Source organism: Dunckerocampus dactyliophorus, chromosome 20, assembly GCF_027744805.1.
Source record: "Dunckerocampus dactyliophorus isolate RoL2022-P2 chromosome 20, RoL_Ddac_1.1, whole genome shotgun sequence".
NCBI classification, from domain to species: Eukaryota; Metazoa; Chordata; class Actinopteri; order Syngnathiformes; family Syngnathidae; genus Dunckerocampus; species Dunckerocampus dactyliophorus.
Window position 1 is genome coordinate 3,979,859 of NC_072838.1, and position 20,863 is coordinate 4,000,721.

At 44.8% G+C, this 20,863-nt stretch overlaps 1 protein-coding gene across 4 annotated transcripts in view; it reads left to right on the forward strand.

Moving 5' to 3' along the window:
* galnt12 (UDP-N-acetyl-alpha-D-galactosamine:polypeptide N-acetylgalactosaminyltransferase 12) overlaps positions 1 to 19,576 on the forward strand; it is a 33,504-nt gene extending 13,928 nt beyond the window's left edge. The window contains exons 9-10 of one of the 4 annotated variants that reach the window (XR_008567116.1): positions 178 to 17,155; positions 17,403 to 19,576. Coding sequence is in view for 2 of the 4 variants with exons in the window: in XM_054763039.1 (XP_054619014.1) it covers positions 178 to 561 (384 nt within the window). In the remaining 2 variants the exon portion in view is untranslated. Of the gene's footprint in view, positions 1 to 177 lie in introns of all 4 variants that reach the window. The other 3 variants (XR_008567115.1, XM_054763038.1, XM_054763039.1) reach the window with 3 other exon arrangements.
* Positions 19,577 to 20,863: the final 1,287 nt, after the last annotated feature.

A 20,863-nucleotide genomic window follows, 5' to 3' on the forward strand; every position in this document is an offset into this window, starting at 1 on the left:
TTTCCCTTTTTTCTAAGTGATTAACCTCAACACGGTCTGTTGTGATTAACCTACCATAACAATTGTGGACTCTTCTTATCTTTGTACAAAATCATCTGGGGATCAAATACTTATTTCCCACCTGTACGTGAATGTTCTGACACGTGTTAAATATCACTTTGGTGTCTGACACAACAGTTCTTTGAATACACCGCGGAGGCGGAGATCCGATACAACACCAGAGTGCCCCCCGGCTGCGTGGAAGGCGATGTCGTCAGCACCTACCTGACGGTCCAAGCGTGCAGGAAACACGGGAAGCCCGCACTCGCCCACCAGAAGTTCCTCCTCAGACACGTAACCGTCTCTCCAACATGCAGATGCCTCCGTGTTTTTTGGACTTTGATGCTGAGAGGCTGCTTTTCTTCCAGGACGACAGCCTGTTCCACACCGTCAGCCAGAAATGTGTTGAAGCGGGGGACAAATTCCCGTCCCTGCAGCCCTGCTCGGACAGCCCCCATCAAAAGTGGTTCTTTCAGGAGCGAACGTAACGATATGTTGTCACGGAGTGGATCACGCTGCTAAATGTTGTTTTTCCCTCCCAGCACGTTTTCATCTTAGCTGGATGGGGATATATTTTTTTATTATTATGGGATGCTTTGCAGACTTATGGGGCTTTTGTCTACTGAAGAAGACGCTAAATGAAGAACACTCGCCTCCTCTGCTGGCTAGCCTTCCTTTTCCTCCACTCACTGCATCTTGCACCGGAATGTGCGCCTCCATCTGGACCAAACACTCAAAGGGGTGTTTGCACTTATGCCTGCAGAGGGTGCGGATGCGCCTCCATAAAGGAAGCTTGAAGGTGAGAAGCTCCGCAGGGAATTTTCATCATGCCGCTTCGTCAATGGAGGCTGGGAAAATAAGGGAAAACTCGTCTTACACTCGCCTTATACTCCTCCCACGCAAATCTGTCTACCGCTTTTGAAGTTCTTCAACCGACATTCAAAGATTCAATGAAAGCCATATTTTTCCTCTTTTTTTTTTCTATTCGTCCTTTTATTTATCTTTTTTTTTTTTTACTAATGCTTGAGTCACATCGATAAGACTGTACACTCGTGATTCAGCATTTGCGTCCCAGATTTTTTGCCAAATTATTTTTTCCATCATCCATCCATCTTCTATGCCGCTTGTCCTCACTAGGGTCGCAGGGGTATGCTAGAGTCTATCCCAGCTGACTTGGGGAGCGAGGCGGGGTTACACCCTGGACTGTTATTTAAATTTTATACATTTATTTTTACATTTTTACATTTTTTATTTTGCCTATGAAAATAGGCAGTTTTGGCAGTAGAAAACACACTTAATTCACCATAAGTTTGCTAATACTTTGTAAATATGTGATAATGCAGGTAAAATGTACAGCATACACAGACCAGCCCACAAATGTTGCCTTTTTTTATGTCTGTGTGCTTCACTGATAATGTTTTTTCGTCAAGAAGTGAGATTTCACACTTTGTTCTGCGGCCCCTGAATGCACCATAGTTGTGTGCTGAGATGCAAAAGTGAAACTTATGTAGTGGAACCTCGGTTTTCGTCATTAATTTGGTCCAAAAAGTCCAACGGAAACTGAACTGTATGAAAACTGTTGGGAATGTCTGTGAATTGTGTCTAGGAGTCTGAAGGACAATTGAATTCAAATAGGAGGCTATACTAGCAATTGTAATGCCAGCGCCGGAGAGAGTGATTAGTGGCCAACAAGGGTTTCGATCTCTTTGAACAAGAGGGAAAAGATTCTATTCCTAACAAAACCATTTATCTGCTTCGGACACCTAAAAATATATTTTTTAAATTCATTTTGTACAGAATAATTATAATTTGTGCAAAATAATTATTGACAAATGCAGTTTGTTTCATGCAATATTGTATGAAAACAGGCAACATTTTTGACAAAAAACAAATCTTACAAAAACTAGCGTACGAAAAGGTTTGACTGTAAAATAGAACTCTCCCACACTGCCACAACTTAATACAGGGGTGTCCAGAGTGCGGCACGGGCGCCATTTGCAGCCCGCAGCACATTCTAAAAATATAAATAAACAAATAAATAGAGAGAAAAAGTCAAAATTTGAGGAAAAATAACGCCATTTTAGTAGCATGAAGTTGAAATATTAGAGAAAATATTAGAGAAAAAATACCTTTTTTCAAAGTTGTAATACTGCATTATGAAAAGCAAAACAAAGGTATTTTTTAAAATTAGGTTGCGTAAGAAGTTATGTTACGAGGAAAAAGTTAAGACAAAGTCGTAATTGTGAAAAGAAAATGTACAAGAACGTTTGAAATATTTGAATAATTAAAAAAAAAAACAGCAGAAAAGAAAAAAAAGCTGTAACTTTGCAAGTGTAACGGCGTAAAGTTGAAATATTAAAAAAGAGAAACAACAGCCAAAATAGGGAGAAAAAAGCATAAAGTGAAGTTCATACTATTCGACTTTTTCACTGATATCACCGAGATTCAGTTTTTTCTTGAAATATATAAAACATCTTAGCATACCTTTTGATTTTTTCACTGTGCGGCCCTCGCAGGAAGATGTTTGGACACGCCCGGCTTAATACATCAATCCGATCACAGATAATCTTACTTTATCATTCATTAATGCTGAGTAGCTACTGAATACATTTTATACTTTAAATGTGTTTAATAAGTTTGTGAGGCATATTTAGGGCTTAAACCTGGATTGTGTCGCGAGTGAACAATAGCAATTGATGAGAGTAGCGGAGGTTGTGGCACAGGGTGAACGTGCCGTGTGTCTCACTGGTGGGGCCAGATCGGAACCCCTGTGAAAACTGAGGCTCCACCCTAATTTCACATTCTCCATGGGAGCGTGGATGAGGTTCCTGATTGGTAAACAGTGCACCAAAAGTGTGCATCTTGCCTCTGCACAGAATACATTCTGGACTCTGGTCCCTTGTGGAACCGGAGGCCCCAGGCTATGCCGCCGGTGCCGTAGGAAACGCTATGAAAAAAGGCCGACACCATCTCTGGAGTGTTCCAATAGCAGATGGTTGGCTGTCTTTTTTTTTTCTTTTTTTTTTTCCTAAAAATGTTCAACATCCCCGCTCTTCCAGAATAGGTTTCATCTTTATGATGCGTCAAGTCATTGGCATGGATATGCAAGGACGGCACCATAAAGGTGCATCGTCATTTTTAACAGTGGAAGCAGATGATTGGGGAGACTCGAGGAAGAAATTGGGACGACCTCGTTAGTGCTCACCTTCAGCGGTGAGCCTATGCTGTTGCACTTTTTTTGCAATTGATTGTGAATGTAAAGTCAACAGTGGCACTGAGATAAATCACATCAGCCGGGGGGAGGAGAAAAAGACGTGAAACACAGTCACTAAGTATGGGGGATAGAGGCGGGGATGTTTGTTTTATTCAGGTTCTTATAAATCATATGCCAAAACCATCACTGCATGGCGGCCTTCATATTCTGCTTGCTACGATAAATGGACCAAATCTAAGTTTGGTGTATAATTTTAAATGAGCGTATTTTGTTTGCGGAGGAAAAGAAATGAACTTCAGCAATTGTGAATGTTGCTGCAAATTCATGAGTTTTTTGGGGTAATTGTTTCTGTGAGGTTTCCACAATGTTATGATCATGTAATAGATTGGCGCTTAAATCTTTAATAACCTGAAAACTATGACTGCACAAATTTTAATTGCACAAAACAGCACAAACAAATGGGACTATTTTGGTTTAATTCGGAGGACTGTGTGAACATTGATTGACCTCTACAGTAAAATATTCTGTAATAACTCAAAAATGAAAGCGGCACAAACGTAATTTATTTGCAAAACCAGCACAAACGACTATTTCTGTTTACTAATGGGGGGACACCATGATTAGTGCACAGGTGTGCCTTAGACTGCCCACAATAAAAGGCCACTCTGAAATGTGCAGTTTCATCACACAGCACAATGCCACAGATGTCACAGGATTTGAGGGCGCGTGCAATCGGCATGCTGACAGCAGGAATGTCAACCAGAGCTGTTGCTCGTGTATTGAATGTTTATTTCTCTGCCATAAGCCGTCTCCAAAGGTGTTTCAGAGAATTTGGCAGTACATCCAACTAGCCTCACAACCGCACACCAGGTGTAATCACACCATCCCAGGACCTCCACATCCAGCATGTTCACCTCCAAGATCGTCTGAGACCAGCCACTCGGACAGCTGCTGAAACAATCGGTTTGCATAACCAAAGAATTTCTGCACAAACTGTCAGAAACCGTCTCAGGGAAGCTCATCTGCATGCTTGTCGTCCTCATCGGGTTCTCGACCTGATTCCAGTTTGTTGGCACGTTGGAGAAGTGTTCTCTTCATGGATGAATCCCAGTTTACACTGTTCAGGGCAGCTGGCAGACAGCGTGTGTGGGTGAGCGGTAACCCTAACCACACCCAATAAAACAAAACTGCCCATTTCAGAGTGGCCTTTTATTGTGGGCAGTCTAAGGCACACCAGTGCACTAATCATAGTGTCTAATCAGCATCTAGCAAAGGAAAAGTGCTCACTATCACAGATTTGTGAACAATATTTGAGACAAATGGTGATATCGTGTATGTGGAAAAAGTTGGAGAACTTTGAGTTCATCTCATAAAAAATGGGAGAAAAACAAAAGTGTTGCGTTTGTATTTTTGTTGAGTGTACTTCTGTGAGTCAGGAGAATGTCGACCGGGTTTAGTCATGCCAGTCAAAATATTCAGATATTATGACGACTTGTCGTCAAAGCTTGCTTATGGTCACGTGACGGCGGCGGGTCGGTGGCGTCATTGTTTGCAGAAAGAAGCGGTTTTAACGACAAGCCGGCGTGCTCAAGCATTATAATACTTTGCCGTTTTGACCTGAAAACGTTTCCGTGGGGACGGCCCCAAAGAGACTGTATTCCCCCAGGTTTAGTGCCTTGGGTGGAGGCTTTCACTTCCGTTTCCAGGCCATGTGCTTGTTGCAAAGTTGTTGTTGCTTAGTTCAGTGGAGAGTAAACGGTTGCTTCTTCTCATCCTTGACTTCTCTCTGGTTCTCATTTACTTATGTCTCCACATTTGGTGACCCCAACTTGATATGAACATTGAAGATTATAAATCACATCTCCACACTGCAGTATTTCCCTAATCCTTCCCCAGTATTTCCATGCTGTTTCCAAAGTGCAACATTTCCCCATTGTTCCTGCAGTGCTGCTCCGATATTTCCCCATTTTTGCCTGGATTTTCCATGCTACTTCATTCTTGTTTCTTCAATGCCCTTATGCTTGTTCCCCGATACCAGGGGTGGCCAATACATCGATCACGAGCCACCGGTACATCGCCAGGGTAGTTTGGGTAGATCGCGTAAACGGCACTTTGTCGTTGTCATATGACATCAGTCAGCTGACATTAAGCTCCCCCCCTGATTCGCGCTTGCTCCTCCGCAGCGTTTCAAGCTACACAGGAAGATGCAACTTTCATGTTTATTATTGTGATTATGGGTGAACTAACTCTGCGGTAAGATGTCTATATCTATAACAAAAGTTATATGTTCACTTGTAGCGGCTAGTTGCGTAGAAAAAAAGTGTATTGTTTACTGGCTTTGCTTGGCTTCATGAACTCTACTACAGAAATCAGTGTTTTCTACACGTTCGCTTCTTAAACTATTATTTCATGATGAAATTAAAAATGTGCCCATTAGTGAAACCTTTTCAATATGTTGCCAAAATCATTTTAAATTCTTGTATATGGGTAATGTTTGATAGCAAATGCTAACTGGATGTAATCCATGAACTGTGTGCCCTAATGAACGTTATGTAGCTAATTTGACCGACATATTACCAGTACTCAGGTTATGTTCACAATTATTTAGGAGTTATGTGTAATTTATCTTTATTTCCATAGTGAAGTGAATTATAGCAACTTTGAAAATGTGAATGTGAAATACTAATAATTAATATTTACAATAGAATTCCACAGTTTACTGGTTACATTTTGGATATGTTATATGTTTTATAGAAAGAGGTAGATCATTTTGACTTGTACTTGCATGCTGAGAAAGTGTGTGCACTCCTGATACACATGTATAACCTACATAAATACCTACTCATAGTTTATTAAAATAAATATAGTAAATATATATACTTTCTATATTTATAGTAGTAGGTAGATCTTTGGGACTTGGTCATTTTAAAAGTAGCTTGCAGGCTAAAAAAGTGTGAGCGCCCCTGCCCTATGCATTCCTAGTCTTCTCATGATGTTTCCACACATACTGTACATCCATGCTTTTTCCCCCTAATTTTCAGTGATATTTCCCCAGCAGTGGTGCCACTTTTTTACAAAGTTTCTTCAATGTTTCCCCTATGTTTCCAAGAAATGTCCATGGAGTTTCCCATTATGTTTCTCTAACGTTTCCCCAATCTTCCCATGACCAGTGAATTTTCTTGCATAGTGGGAGGAATTTTCCTTATTTTCTCCCCAAAATTCCTATATTTCATATTTTCCAATAGAAATGTTGACAGGTGCGTTTCCAATGCATGTTAGTAACAGTGTGGTCGGCTCCTCCTCCTAATCTTTTGGGCGCATCCATGTGAAACGCAGAGCAGTGAGCTTATAAAAAAGAAAAAAGTGGAAATTCTGACAGCGCCTCTCCACATCGACGACGGCGGCGTGTGCTGCTGTGCTATCCGTGCGCAGAGCCGAAAGGCCTTGCGTTTGATGCAGGGTGGCATAACACGCTGCGCTCGTCTCCCATAGCACATATGTGTCTTTAATGATAATGCAAAACAAGACTCCCCATGGGTTCAATCTTTGGAAATGCTCAGGCTTCAGTTGTCAGGGCGACGCACAAACACACACACGCACACGCACACACACACACACACACACACATAGGATGGGCCATTTCTCCACTGCATGTCGCTTTAGTTTATGTAATCCCCAATACCCAGAACAGCTCAGGAGCTGTTGGCTGCATACATTAGATGACACACTTTCACTTTCAGGGGGGACTTGAGACGGTGCAGTAAACATGTGAGGCCGCATTTCTAATGCAGTGCCTGCCTCCACCCCGCTCGTCGCGTTTGTATAAGACGCCGTGTTTCTACTGACGTTTAGCAGCCGCGTGTTGCACGTCGTCTGTTCCTGTGGGACCGTGTTGGTGCCCGAACTCACAAACTCACGTTGAAATCACATATTGATTTGTTTGTGCTTCCACCATATTGTCAAAGACTCCCATTCTGGTTGGCATCTCCTCCAAGCTTTCCTCCCACGCCACAAGCCCCATTTTCTTGAAAGTGTTCCTTGCCGATAAAAAGCTTCCACAAGCGATGAGGCCCCAACCACCACCGCTATCACCATTCCATTTATTTCACGTCATCTGATGGCTTGATTGCTTGCTAAATGGCCTGCCTGCACCCCCCAGTGGGTATACTGTAGGTTGTATATATTCCTTTGGATGCAAAGATTCTACCTCAGACAGGGAGGTTTCCTAACGCAATGTTCATAATAGTGTAAACATGCTGGCTTTTAGTATGGATGCTTTTTCTGCTACAGAAAGAACAAAAACATCGCAATGGTAAGCCATAATTAGGCAAAAAAAAGTAATTATGAGATAAAGTCAATTAAAATAATAAAATTATGAGATAAAAAGTCATAATTATGACCTAAAAAGTCCAAATTATGGATTACAAACTGCGCATGTGCCGCCTTCTTCACTGGAGCCTTCGTCATCACATGGAACATGTGAAGTTTGAATATCAGAATTTTGACTTTTTATCTCACTGACTTTTTTTCTGACTTTTTTCCTCGCAATTTCATCTTTTTATCTCCTAATTATGACTTATATTGGGATATTTTTTTTCTTTCAGTGGCGGAAATGGGCTTCCATACCATGGAGCAGTGTTTCGCTTAAAAAACAAAACAAAAAAACAGTAACTTTTGGAAATTCACCAGGAAGCAGAATCAACTGGGCCTTTAGGCAACAAAGGCAAATGCTAAGGGTGCCATGGCCTCCAGGACGTGCCAAAAAATTTGGGGGGAAAAATCACATCCACTATTGTGCACTCCTGATCAAAATTTTAAAACCAGAGTTGGATCCTTAGGAGGTTCTGAGTTCATAATGCAAAAAGAAGAAATGGAGTGAGACAACAAATGTTTTGACTAAGCAATTTGTTGCATTGAAGCATTCAAGTGAAAGGGGCTGGTCATCAGCTGATCAAAAGTTTAAAACCACAATCTTTAAAAGCCAAAATAAAAAAAAATGTGGCTTGAATGTGACTTATGAATGTGAGCCAGAGGATCCCATTGGCTGTCCGTCAAGACACGGGACCATCCTCGACCCAAATGAAGGTTGTTACTGGTGATGAATGCCGTCCAATAATCATCACACAGGATCTGCGAGAGAAGGCTCCCCCCCCCACCCCCCACCCCCCGGCCTGTCCAGCCTTTAAAGCAGATAGAATTGTAGATCTAAATGCCGTCAAGTGCTCAACAGATCTACTCTGCCAGGGAGTGTGATATACAATTCCCCTGTTATACAGAATTTATTTGACTTAGATGCTTGTTATTAAGCAAATTTGGAGCGACCGGACCGGAGCAGGAGGGGACAGAGAAGAAGAGAAAGGGGGGGTGTGGGGTTAAGAGGGGGACAAAAAAAAAGACAAGGACAACAGCAGCAACAACAACAATTGTGACAACAAGAACAGAACAACAGAAACATACAGAACGACATCAGCAAATAAATGTCTGTGACGACTATAAAGACGAACAAGGACATAAGGACAAAGGACAAAACAATATCAACAACCACAATGATAACGCTGTCAATGACAATCACACATAATAGTAGTAATGAAATGATGAACTATGATAGTGATCACAATGACAATACTGCATTGAAACAGTCACACATAATAGTAGTCATGAAATGATTATCCATGATAGTGAACAGAATGACAATAACTGTAATGCATATCATTGTTAAAAAAAAACTATAGTCATACTCCTGATATCGCCATCGCTGTAATAAAACCAACAACATAATAACACCCTGGTTAACTCAGTGAGTAATGTGGGGAAGTACATATGTACTGTGAGTGTGCATATGTACAGGTATCTCTGTATGTGGGGAAGACTTCATATATATAAAGGTGCAAGAATGTGTGGGCGTGTAATTGTCACTGAGAATGCATGAAAGGAAAGGGGCCGCCCTCCACCTCCTAGAGAGCCCCGCCCCAAATAGCCAGGCCGAGCCCCCGCCGCCAGAAGGCCACCAGGCCCACAGGGGCAGGCAGAACAAAGATCAGCCCAGAGAGCCCTCCCCCCTGGGAAGACCAGCAAGGGGCCGCAGAGAGGTAATCCCAGCCAAAGACAGGGCAGCCAACCCCTGAGACCAGCAAGAGATCACACCCCACAAAGGCAGACGAGTACCGGGGGCCACACAACCGGAAAGAAGCCCGCCCACGCCGGAAGGAAGAGAAGGCTTTTAAGAAGAAAAAACGTCTTCAGAGGCCTTGTCTCCTTCAATGCCACAAAATTGCCCGTTTGGAATTTTCAGGAGAGCGCCAAAAATGGGACATTGAAAGGTGGAAGAAAGTTTTATTCTCCGTTCATGGTCCTGATGGCTTCCAACGTTACTGGCATGACAAGGAGATCCCACCTGAGATGTTTTCCACACGGCACGAAATAGGGCTATGTGGAGATGTTGCAGGGGGCATCCTTCATGACTGAAGGCCCTCGTCTGTGTGGTAATGACTGACTTTTTCAAAAGGACAACGCTGCACTTTACAAGGCACTTCTTCCAGAGGAGTACGCTCACTCTTTTGGACCGTCCTGCATGTTCCTCCCATCTAAATCCAATGGAAAACGTTTGGGGATGAATGGCAAGGGAAGTTTACAAAAATAGACAGTGGATGCCCTTCATGAAGCCATCTTCACCACCTGGACCAAAATTCCCACTAGCCTGCTGGAAACACTGGCATCAAGCATGCCCAAACCCATTTTTCATCTAAATAAGAAGAATGGCACAGCTACTTATTACTCACTCCTTTTTTTAAAACCTTTTTTTCTATTTTAAGGTGGGTTTCAGAGTTTTTGGATCACTTTTGATCAGCTGTTTATCCGCTGATCATAAGTATTACTAATATTATCAGCTGATGACAGCCTATTTCACTTTAATGCTTGTTTGTAATAAATTGCTTATGCAAAACATTTTTTTCCCACTCCCATTCCGTCTTTTTGCATTTTGAAGCTCTATTATAACACGGGGTCCAAACTTTTTCCACCAAGGGCCGCATACTGAAAAATCAAAGGATGCAGGGGCAACTTTTCTATTTAAAAATATAAAACTTGGTATTGGTGACAAAACTTATTATTAGCATGAAGTTTTCTCCTTAAGTTTATGATTTTTACAAATATTCCTGCTTTCTTCTTGAACTTTTTTGTATCATTAAGTGTTTATTCTTTTAATATTTGACTATATTATTGTAATATTTTTGTTACTAGACCACTGGCGGTATTTTTTTAAATTGTCATTTATGCAGTGGTACCTTGGCATACAAGTGTTTTTTAGATGGGAGCCTTCTCTCCACTTTTTTGCTTTGAACTGCGAGCTAAAATTTGGGTTACGACCTGCTATTTACTGGCAGGCATAACCGAGGAAAGATATTTGGGGTCCTATGTCAATGTGACCATGGCTCAAGATGAAAATGGATGTAAATAGCATTCGCAGTGCAGTAGCTAGTCACCAGGAAAGATTTTCAGCACATCAGTAAAACATTATACATTATAGTAATAATACATTACAGAATAGTGACGTAATTGGTCTTATTTATTATTTATTGTTTAAAACTATGACAGGAATAACAACAAATTAAAAGCACGAAATGAATACAGAGCCACGATCTACCAGTAGTATGTCAGTGGGATTGAGAAGGGCCTCAAAGTACCGTCCGACTGCTGTATATCCTCAGTCGAAGTCAGCAGTCCCCCGATTGATCGGGCACTGTTTCCCCTTTCTGAGGCGGCCGATGGTTTGCCAGGACCTCTTTGAAGACGACCGAAAGTCGTGCTCCATGGCCTCACTGAACTCCTCCCACACCCGAGTTTTTGCCTCGACCACCGGCAAAGCCGCGTGCCGCTTGGCCTGCCGGTACCTGTCAGCTGCTTCAGGAGTCCCACAAACTATCCATGCCCGATAAGACTCCTTCTTCAGCTTGACGGCAGCCCTGACCTCTGGTGTCCACCATCGGGTTTGGGGCTTGCCGCCACAACTGGCACCAACCACCTTGCCGCCGCAGCTCTCAACAATCGAGGCATGGAATAGGGCCCATTTGGGCTCAATATCATCGTCCTCCCCCGGGATGCAAGTGAAGCTCTGCCGGAGGTGAGAGTTGAAGACTCGCCGAACGGGAGCCTCTGCCAAACGTTCCCAGCACACCCTCACTACACGTTTGGGTCTCCCAGGTCTGTCCAGCATTCTCCCCTCCCATCTAATCCAACTCATCACCAGGTGGTGATCACTTCACCGACTTACATACCTTCCATAGAGGAACCAGAGTCTGAGGACACGAACGTGGACAGTTCCATCACCATGGCTGACATATTTGGAGTAGTCAAAACGCTCCCCAGTGGCTTATCTCCGGTGGTGGACGAGTTTTGCCCTGGTTTCCTCAAGGCTCTGGATGTAGAGGGACTGTCTTGGCTGACACGTCACTTAAACATTGCGTGGAAGTCGGGAACAGTACCTCTGGATTGGCAGACCGGGGTGGTGGTCTCCCTTTTCAAGAATGGTGACCGGAGGGTGTGTTCCAACAAAAGGAGGATCACACTCCTCAGACTCCCTGGGAAAGTCTATTCCACGGTGCTGAAAGAAGGATATGACCGAAAGAACGAGATCGCGGATACAAGCGGCTGAAATGAGTTTCCTCCGTAGCGTGGCTGGACTCACCCTAAGAGATAGGGTGAGGAGCTCAGTCATCTGGGAGGAGCTCAGAGCAGAGCCGTTGCTCCTTCACATCCAAAGGAGCCAGTTGAGGTGGCTTGGGCATCTAGTGCGAATGCCTCCCTGGTGAGGTGTTCTGGGCATGCCCAGCTGGGAGAAGGCCCCGGGGCAGTCTATGAGACTAGGATTATGTCTCACAGCTGGCCTGGGAAGGCCTTGGTGTCCTACTGGTGGAGCTGGAGGAGGTAGCTGGGGACCGGGAAGTTAGGGCTTCCCTGCTGAGACTGCTGCTCCCGTGATCCGGACCCGGATAAGTAGATGGATGGTTGGATGGATGGATCCACCCGTACGAGCCCGGAGTTTGTTTTTCAGAGAGGTGCGCCACACAAATACAGCACTCAATAAGGTCCTCAGATTTTACCTTTATGTATTCCCTTTATGTATTTTTGTTTTTATGTATTTTTTGAAAATGCTTTTTGTCTCACTCCCCCTTCTTGTTTTTGCATATTGTAGCTCTACTTAAAACCTCATTAAGATCCAAATGTGCAAAATGCTAATTCGAGCAATTTTTAAGATTCTTAAGATTTTGATCAGGAGTGTACCTTGCTGGATGTGAGATATGGCGTCTATTACGGTACGTTGGCTAAGGAGTACAGTGGATGAAGTACACAAAAGCGCTTTTTGGAGTCCACGCCGCTCATTATCGTAAACGGGTTGGACTGTGTCGATCTCGACTGCACACCTCGACTCACTCTTCATTTGGAGCGCTGAGAACTTTGACTCTGCTTTTCACGCAGTGTGATCAAATTGAATGGCGTCCTCTCTTGAGGGCCCGAGTCGTCTACGTGTAATGATGCAGGTCAAACACTTGTCTTGAGCGTGTGAATTAAACGCCTCATCACTCCGCAGAGGCCTTCCTCCTCCTCTTCCTCCGGATAGACACCAGGCTAACAGTATTAATATGTTGAGAATCTAACATTTGAATGATTTTTTCATCCAGCAAATGAATGAGTGTGCTCTATTAATCCCATCTGGTGATGCAGACAGAAAAGGATGCAGCTGTGCTCCAAGCTGCTCATGTTATTTTAATACAGAGGCACCACTCTGTTATTTTTTTGGGTATGTGTGTGAGGTTAAAAAAAACCCAGGTATTTCCTGCGTGTGCATAAATCTTTACTGATGTGATGATGATGCGCTCGGTCAGATTGACAAAACACCAAATAGCCCCGCTTGGAAGTGGAGGCAAGATTGATGTAGCACACTAACACACTTTTAATCATGGAAGTCATTGAGCTTGATCCTTTCCCCTGACTTGATAGAATATGTTTATGATATGATTATCCACCTCCTACACTTACTGCCAACAGGGTGAAATCATTCTATCAAGCCATGCCAGGAAGTAATCATCAGCTTTCTGCATTTAGCATTTTTTACTCTTAGATGCAGCCTTTTCTTACCACAGCTTCCTTTTATTAAATCCCACAGAGCCGAATGGCATAACTTACGCGAATAATTGATGCAACCGGAAAATTGTGCAAGGTTTGAGGTCCAGTTGTTTATATATATACAGTAGACGCCCCTACAACGTAAATAATCCGTTCCGAGAACCTTTATGTTATAGGGATTTTATGTTATACGAAGCGTAAAATACATGTAAATAGCCTAATCCGTTCCAAGATCTTCCCAAACTCACCCCCTTTGGCACTTCAAAATATTCAAAGTCCACCAAATATGGTGGGAAAATATAAGAAAACATGAGCATAAACATAGTAGAGTAACATTCCAATATAAAATAAGGTAATAAATAAGATTACTGTAAATGAATAAAACTGAAAAACAAAATCAATCCTACCGTTCACGAGATGTCTTGATCAGGAGCACAAGTGGAGGCAGGAAGGAGGAGGAGGACTAGCCTGAATCAAAACGCGACTCAAAGAGTCTAAGAGTCAGCTGGTCTCACAGACAAACGCACACACACTACACGATAATGCTGTGTGCAAAAGTTTAATTTGTAACTTCACTTAATTGTTTAAGTTAGTTTCAGGGCGACTACGAAGAAGCACGTGGGGGCCACACAAACTACTGAGAATCATTTTGAGTTGCTACAATGACATTTTAGCAAAATGGACCAGTGTGCTGCATCATTTTTTCACTTTCATTTTTGGGGTGTCTTTGATTTCCCCCATTGCCTGACAATGTCGGGGCATGCTCCTAATGAGACTACGGATGGTGTCCTGGGGGATCTCCTCCCATATCTGGACCAGGGCATCACTGAGGTACCTGGACGCATGGAGGAGATTCCAGGAGACAGGTAGTTACTCCAGGAGAGCTGGACAGGGCCGTAGAAGGTCCTTCAACCCTCAGCAGGATTGATATCTGCTCCTTTGTGTAAGGAGGAACAGGATGAGCACTGCCAGAGCCCTACAAAATGACCTCCAGCAGGCCACCGGTGTGAATGTTTCTGACCAAACAATCAGAAACAGGCTCCATGAGGGTGGCCTGAGGGCCCGACGTCCTGTAGTGGGCCCTGTGCTCACTGCCCAGCACCGTAGAGCTCGATTGGCATTTGCCATAGACCACCAGAATTGGCGACTACACCACTGGTGACAGACGTGAAAGGGTCTGGAGATGCCGTGGAGAATGTTATGCTGCCTGCAACATCATTCAGCATGACCGGTTTGGTGGTGGGTCAGTGATGGTCTGGGGAGGCATATCCCTGGAAGGACGTACAGACCTCTACAGGTTAGATAATGGCACCCTGACTGCTATTAGGTATCGGGATGAAATCCTTGGACCCATTGTCAGAACCTACACTGGTGCAGTGGGACCTGGGTTCCTCCTGGTCCACGAAAATGCCTGACCTCATGTGGCTAGTGTATGCAGGTAGTTCCTGGAGGATGAAGGAATTGATACCATTGACTGGCCCCCACGTTCACCTGACCTAAACCCAATAGAACACCTCTGGGACATTATGTTTAGGTCCATCCGGTGCCGCCAGGTTGCTCCTCAGACTGTCCAGGAGCTCATTGATGCCCTGGTCCAGATCTGGGAGGAGATCCGCCAGGACACTATCTGTAGTCTCATTAGGAGCATGCCTGTCATGAGTTAAAGTGCTGCGCTGCTGCCATCTTATGGTCTCTTGTTGCAGCGCACCTGCCCACCTTGGGGAGGAGCTCAGACACACCTGTTTTCAATCTTCGTTGGACTACTTTAGCTCTGCTTCCATGTTCAGTCATTGCCGGATTGTTTTCCCATGTTCATCTGTTCCATGCTCATGTCCTGTCTTGTATGCCTTCCCACGTTTCTGGCCTCGGCTAGTTCCTGTAAGTTCCTGTCAGCCTTTTTGCTACAAGTCTGTTTGTTGCTATTTTCAAGTTCTCGCTCCTGCGCAGTTTTTCCATTGCAGTGGAGTTTTTGTTACCATTCTCTGCTAGTTTTTCAGCAGCTACCTTAGTTAGCATTTTTTTGGTATTTTTCTGTTTCCCCTGCCGGTTAGTTGTGCAGCGCCTTTAGTTACTATAGTGTCATATTTTCGTATTGGAATAAACCTTCGTAAACCTACACCGGTGTCTTCTCTGCATCATGGAATCCGGTTACCGGCTGTGTGCCACCCCGTGACAGTACAATCCGGCCATGGTGGATTCTGCAGAGTTAGAGTACCCCATTCGGGGTCGGGACACAGAAGAACTGTTCAGCCGCACCTCCCCCCGGCCGATACCACGGATGGTTCCCTCGGCCCACTGGCAGCGGCGCCTCGACCCCGCCATTGTTGAGACCACCGGCAGCTCCACGGAGGAACCCATGCAGCGTGGAACAGGTCGCCTGCCTACGGCGGAACTGGCTCGACGGTGTCGCCTACGCCTCTGCCTATACTGCGGAGCTGCGAACCACCTCATCGCGGCATGCATCATCAGGCCACCTCGCCGCACTCAATCACCCCCAGACGACGTCAAAGGTACTCGCCCTCCAGCTGACGCAGGTCGAGAATCGGCTGGTGATCGACCACCAGTATCAGACTGTGAGTACCCCGTCAAGCAAGGTCACAAGAGGACCACACAATTAGGACTACATGTGGCTGGAACAATTAGTGGGGGGTAGGAGCATACCAGTTTCCGCATTCATTGACTCTGGAGCAGACGATAATTTCTTGGACTCAAGTTTTGTCAATGTTCATAAGATACCTAAGGTTAAGTTGTCTAATCCTAAAGTGGTTCGCTCCCTTGATGGTGCATTGTTAGAGATGGTGTCATATCAGACTGAACTGGTGTCTCTTCGACTCTCAGGTAACCATCAGGAGATGATTCGATTCTTTATTATTCCCTCTCATTCAGCCCCCGTTGTACTTGGATTGACCTGGCTAAAACTCCATAACCCATCAATTGATTGGAAGAGCATGACTATTAACTGGGGGAATCATTGCTTTGCTAATTGTCTCCGATCTGCCGTACCCGTGAGTCCAATTATCAGACCTATTGACGAGAAGATTGACTTATCTAAGGTTCCCATGTGTTACCATGATCTGGCATGAGTATTTAGTAAAGATAGAGCCCAGAGTTTGCCACCCCATCGTCCGTACGACTGTGCAATTAAACTCATGCCAGACGCACCATTACCTGGTTCTAGGCTTTACAACGTTTCCGCACCTGAACAGAAGGCCTGAAAGGATTATATCACGACCTCGTTGGCAGCAGGGCTCATCCGCCCCTCTTTGTCACCTCTGGGGGCTGGTTTCTTTTTCGTCAGAAAAAAGATAAATCCCTACGCCCGTGCATCGATTATCGTGGGCTCAACGAAATTACTGTAAAGAATTGCTACTCGCTTCCACTGATGGATTCAGCATTTTCGTTCCTTCACTCCGCTAAGATATTTACGAAATTGGACTTGCGTAACGCTTACCACCTGGTCCGCATTAGGGAGGGGGACGAGTGGAAGACAGCATTTAACACTCCACTGGGTCACTATGAATACCTGGTCATGCCCTTCGAGCTTACTAATGCACCTGCCGTGTTTCAAAACCTCATTAACGATGTTCTTAGGGATCTCTTAAATCAAGTCTGTTTTGTCTACCTGGATGATATGTTAATTTTTTCCAACTCCTTACAGGATCACATTCGCCACGTACGCCAGGTCTTAGTGAGTGGGAGCCGTCCTGTCCCAACATTCCCCAGTCGACCAGAGGCTCCACCCGTGTGCATTCTTCTCACGTCGCCTCACCAAGGCAGAGGGTAATTACGATGTGGGTAATAGGGAACTGCTTGCCATCGTTCTTGCGCTGCGGGAGTGGCGGCATTGGTTGGAGGGGGCAGCCATACCTTTTGTCGTCGTAACAGATCACAAGAATCTAGCTTATATTCGTACAGCCCAAAGACTGAACTCTCGTCAAGCCCGCTGGTCACTTTTTCTGACAAGATTCAATTTCTCAATCACATACAGACCCGGCTCCAAGAATGTTAAACCCGATGCTCTTTCCAGAATATTCGACCCTTCCAAGGAGGATGGACCACCAGAAACCATTTTACCTGTAGCCCAGGTCTTCGCTGGGACATCGAAAGGAGAGTCATGGAAGCAGCCGCCGAGACAGATCAGCCCGAAAGCTGTTCGTGCCACCAGAACTCAAACCCGAATTCCTTCGCTGGGGCCACACATCTAAGTTTTCCTGTCATCCCGGGGTCCAACGTACCCACTTCATCTTGGCACAGAGGTTCTGGTGGTCATCTATGTTGGCTGACACCAAGGGATACGTCGCAGCCTGCTCTGTCTGTGCCAGGAGCAAACCGTCCCATCGCCCTCCTGCTGGATGCCTGCAACCACGACCCATCCCCTCCCGCCCCTCCTTGAGGCCAACTATGAGCCAATTGCGCAAGTCTCCATCAAATGTGGCATATACCAAGGAGATGCTCTGACCTTGCATTCTGTTCTGCATAGGCCTGGACCCCCTCAGCCAATTAATCAACAAGACTGGCTATGGATACCGATTTAAGAATGGGGCCACCGTCAGTCACCTCCTCTACATGGATGACATCAAGCTGTACGCTAAGAGCGAGCGAGACATTGACTCACTGATCCACACTACCAGGATCTATAGCAGGGACATCGGAATGTCATTGGGACTGGAGAAATGTGGCCGAATGGTAACAAAGAGAGGGAAGGTAGTCCTTACAGAGGGCGTTGCACTCCCAGAGGGCAGAATAGTAGATGTTGAGGAGAGCCTTGGAATACCACAGGCAAATGGTAACAAAGAAGAGGCCACAAGCAAAGCTGCAACTGTCAAGTATCTGCAACGTGTGAGGCAAGTCCTGAGAAGTCAGCTCAATGGCAAGAACAAGATCTGGCAATTAACAGCTATGCCCTGCCATTGATCAGATACCCTGCTGGGATAATAAGCTGGCCAAAGGAGGAAGTTCAGACCACAGATGTTAAAACACGGAAGCTGCTCACCATGCACGGAGGGTTCCAGTACCAGTACCCAGAGGCTATACGCTAAGCGCAGACGGAGGCCGAGGATTAGTGAGCATCAGGACCACTATCCAAGACGAAACATCCAAGCTCCACGAACACATCAGGAAGATGGCCCCAAGAGATGAATCACCTGAATGTCTCAGGCAGTTGAAACTGGAAAAGGAGTTGGAGGGATGTACCACCGACAGATAACTGAAGTGGCAGACATGAACAAGTCCTACCAATGGTTAGAGAGGGCTGGACTGAAGGACAGCACAGAGGTGCTAATCATGGCAGCACAGGAGCAGGCCTTGAGCACCAGAGCAATAGAGGCCCAGATCTCCCACACCAGGCAGGATCCCAGGTGCAGGCTGTGCAAAGAGGCCTCTGAAACAGTCCAGCACCTAACAGCAGGCTGTAAGATACTGGCAGGAAAAGAATACATGGAACGCCATAACCAAGTACCCGCTATAGTGTACAGAAACATCTGTGCAGAATATGGACTGGAGACCCCTAGATCTCAATGGGAAATGAGAGGGCTAAGATCCTGTGGGACTTCCGAATACAGACCGATAAGATGGTTGTGGCTGACCAACCGTGATCATGGATAAGCAGCAGAGGACAGCCATTGTGATGGATGTAGCCATCCCCAACGATGGCAATATCAGGAAAAAGGAACACCAGAAACTAGAGAAATACCAAGGAAGACCTGGAGAGAGCCTGGAAGGTGAACGCAACAGTGGTGCCCGTGGCCATAGGAGCACTGGGGGCCGTGTCCCCCACACTGGAGAAGTGGCTCCAGCAGATACCTGGAGAAACATCAGACATCTCTGTCCAGGAGAGCGCAGTCCTAGGAGCAGCTAAGACACTGAACAGGACCCTCAAGCTCCCAGGCCTGTGGAACATTTAATCAATCACAATGTCAATCAATGTCAATCACTTTTTTGTGAAATCAAACCGTCCACTTAGGAAGCAACGCAGATTAACTATCAATTTCACAATTGCTGTTGTGCAAATGGAATAGACAACAAGTGGACAGCAAGACACCCCCGTAATAACAACAATAATAATAATGATGCATTTGATTTCCATTGATAATTTTTGTGTGATTTTGTTGTTACTCAACTATGTAAGTATTAAAATAGTATTTACATAGTATTTACATAGTATTTAATCAGAAAATTTCATTAATTCAGATCAAGGAAGAAAGTTAGTTTAGTGTTCCTTTTCTTTTTTGAGCAGTGAGTGTATATATACATATATATACTGTATATATATATATATATATATATATATATATATATATATATATAGATAGATAGATAGATAGATAGATAGTGGTGTGAAAAAGTGTGTGCCCCCTTCCTGATTTGTTATTTTTTTGCATGTTTGTCACACTTAAATGTTCCAGATCATCAAACAAATGTAAATATTAGTCATTGACAACACAACTATGACACATCAAAGATGGCGCCCTCCGTGGCAGACGTCTCTGTGACACTCTCCCGTGTTTTTCTATTTTTTGCTATTTTATTGTTCATTTTCGACATTCAACACACTCACGCAGTACATTACAACAGAGACACTTCTGAACATCGGCAGGGTTCACCATGAACTTTCATTTAGCCTCTCAGGCTTTGCCTTTCTTCTGCACCGGGAGAACGCAGCAGCCTGCGGCTGCGGGCCTGGTGAGCTGAATACCCGGCGAGCAAAGCATCCGAGGCGTAAACGAGGCAAGCGAGCCGGCCTGCATGCTAGGCTAAAAGCTAGAGCAAGTAGGCCACCGCTACCAAGCCTGCTGCTAGCCAACGTCCGCTCTCTTGAAAACAAGATGGATGAACTACGAGCAAGGATTACAGCTCAACGTGAGATCAGGGAATGCTGTGTCCTCACCTTCACAGAAACCTGGCTGACGGAGGATATACCGGACTCGGCGATCCAGTTGGAATCATTTGCTCCTTACCGGGGAGATCGGACTTTAGCGTCTGGTAAACACAGAGGTGGCGGCGTCTGTGTTTACGTAAACAAACGGTGGTGCACAGACGTACAGACGATGGAAAAGCACTGCTCGCAGGACATTGAGCTGCTGATGGTGAAATGCAGACCTTTTTATTTACCTCGTGAGTTTAGCGCTGTGTATTTAACTGCTGTTTACATCCCACCACGAGCTAACACTGCTAATGCACTAGGCTTCCTGCATGACATCATTGATAAACACGAGACCAAACACCCAGACGCTGTATTCATTATATCTGGCGATTTCAACCACTGTAACCTCAGGACTGTCCTCCCCAAATATTACCAGCATGTGAGCTTTCCCATAAGGGAAAATAACATCCTGGACCAAGTCTACAGCAACATGAAAGGTGCTTTGAAGGCTGTTCCAAGACCCCACTTTGGAAAGGCTGACCACATCTCTATATTCCTTTATCCAACATACAGACAACTTCTAAAAAAGCTCCCCTGTAAGTACAGCAGTTAAAGTGTGGAATGAA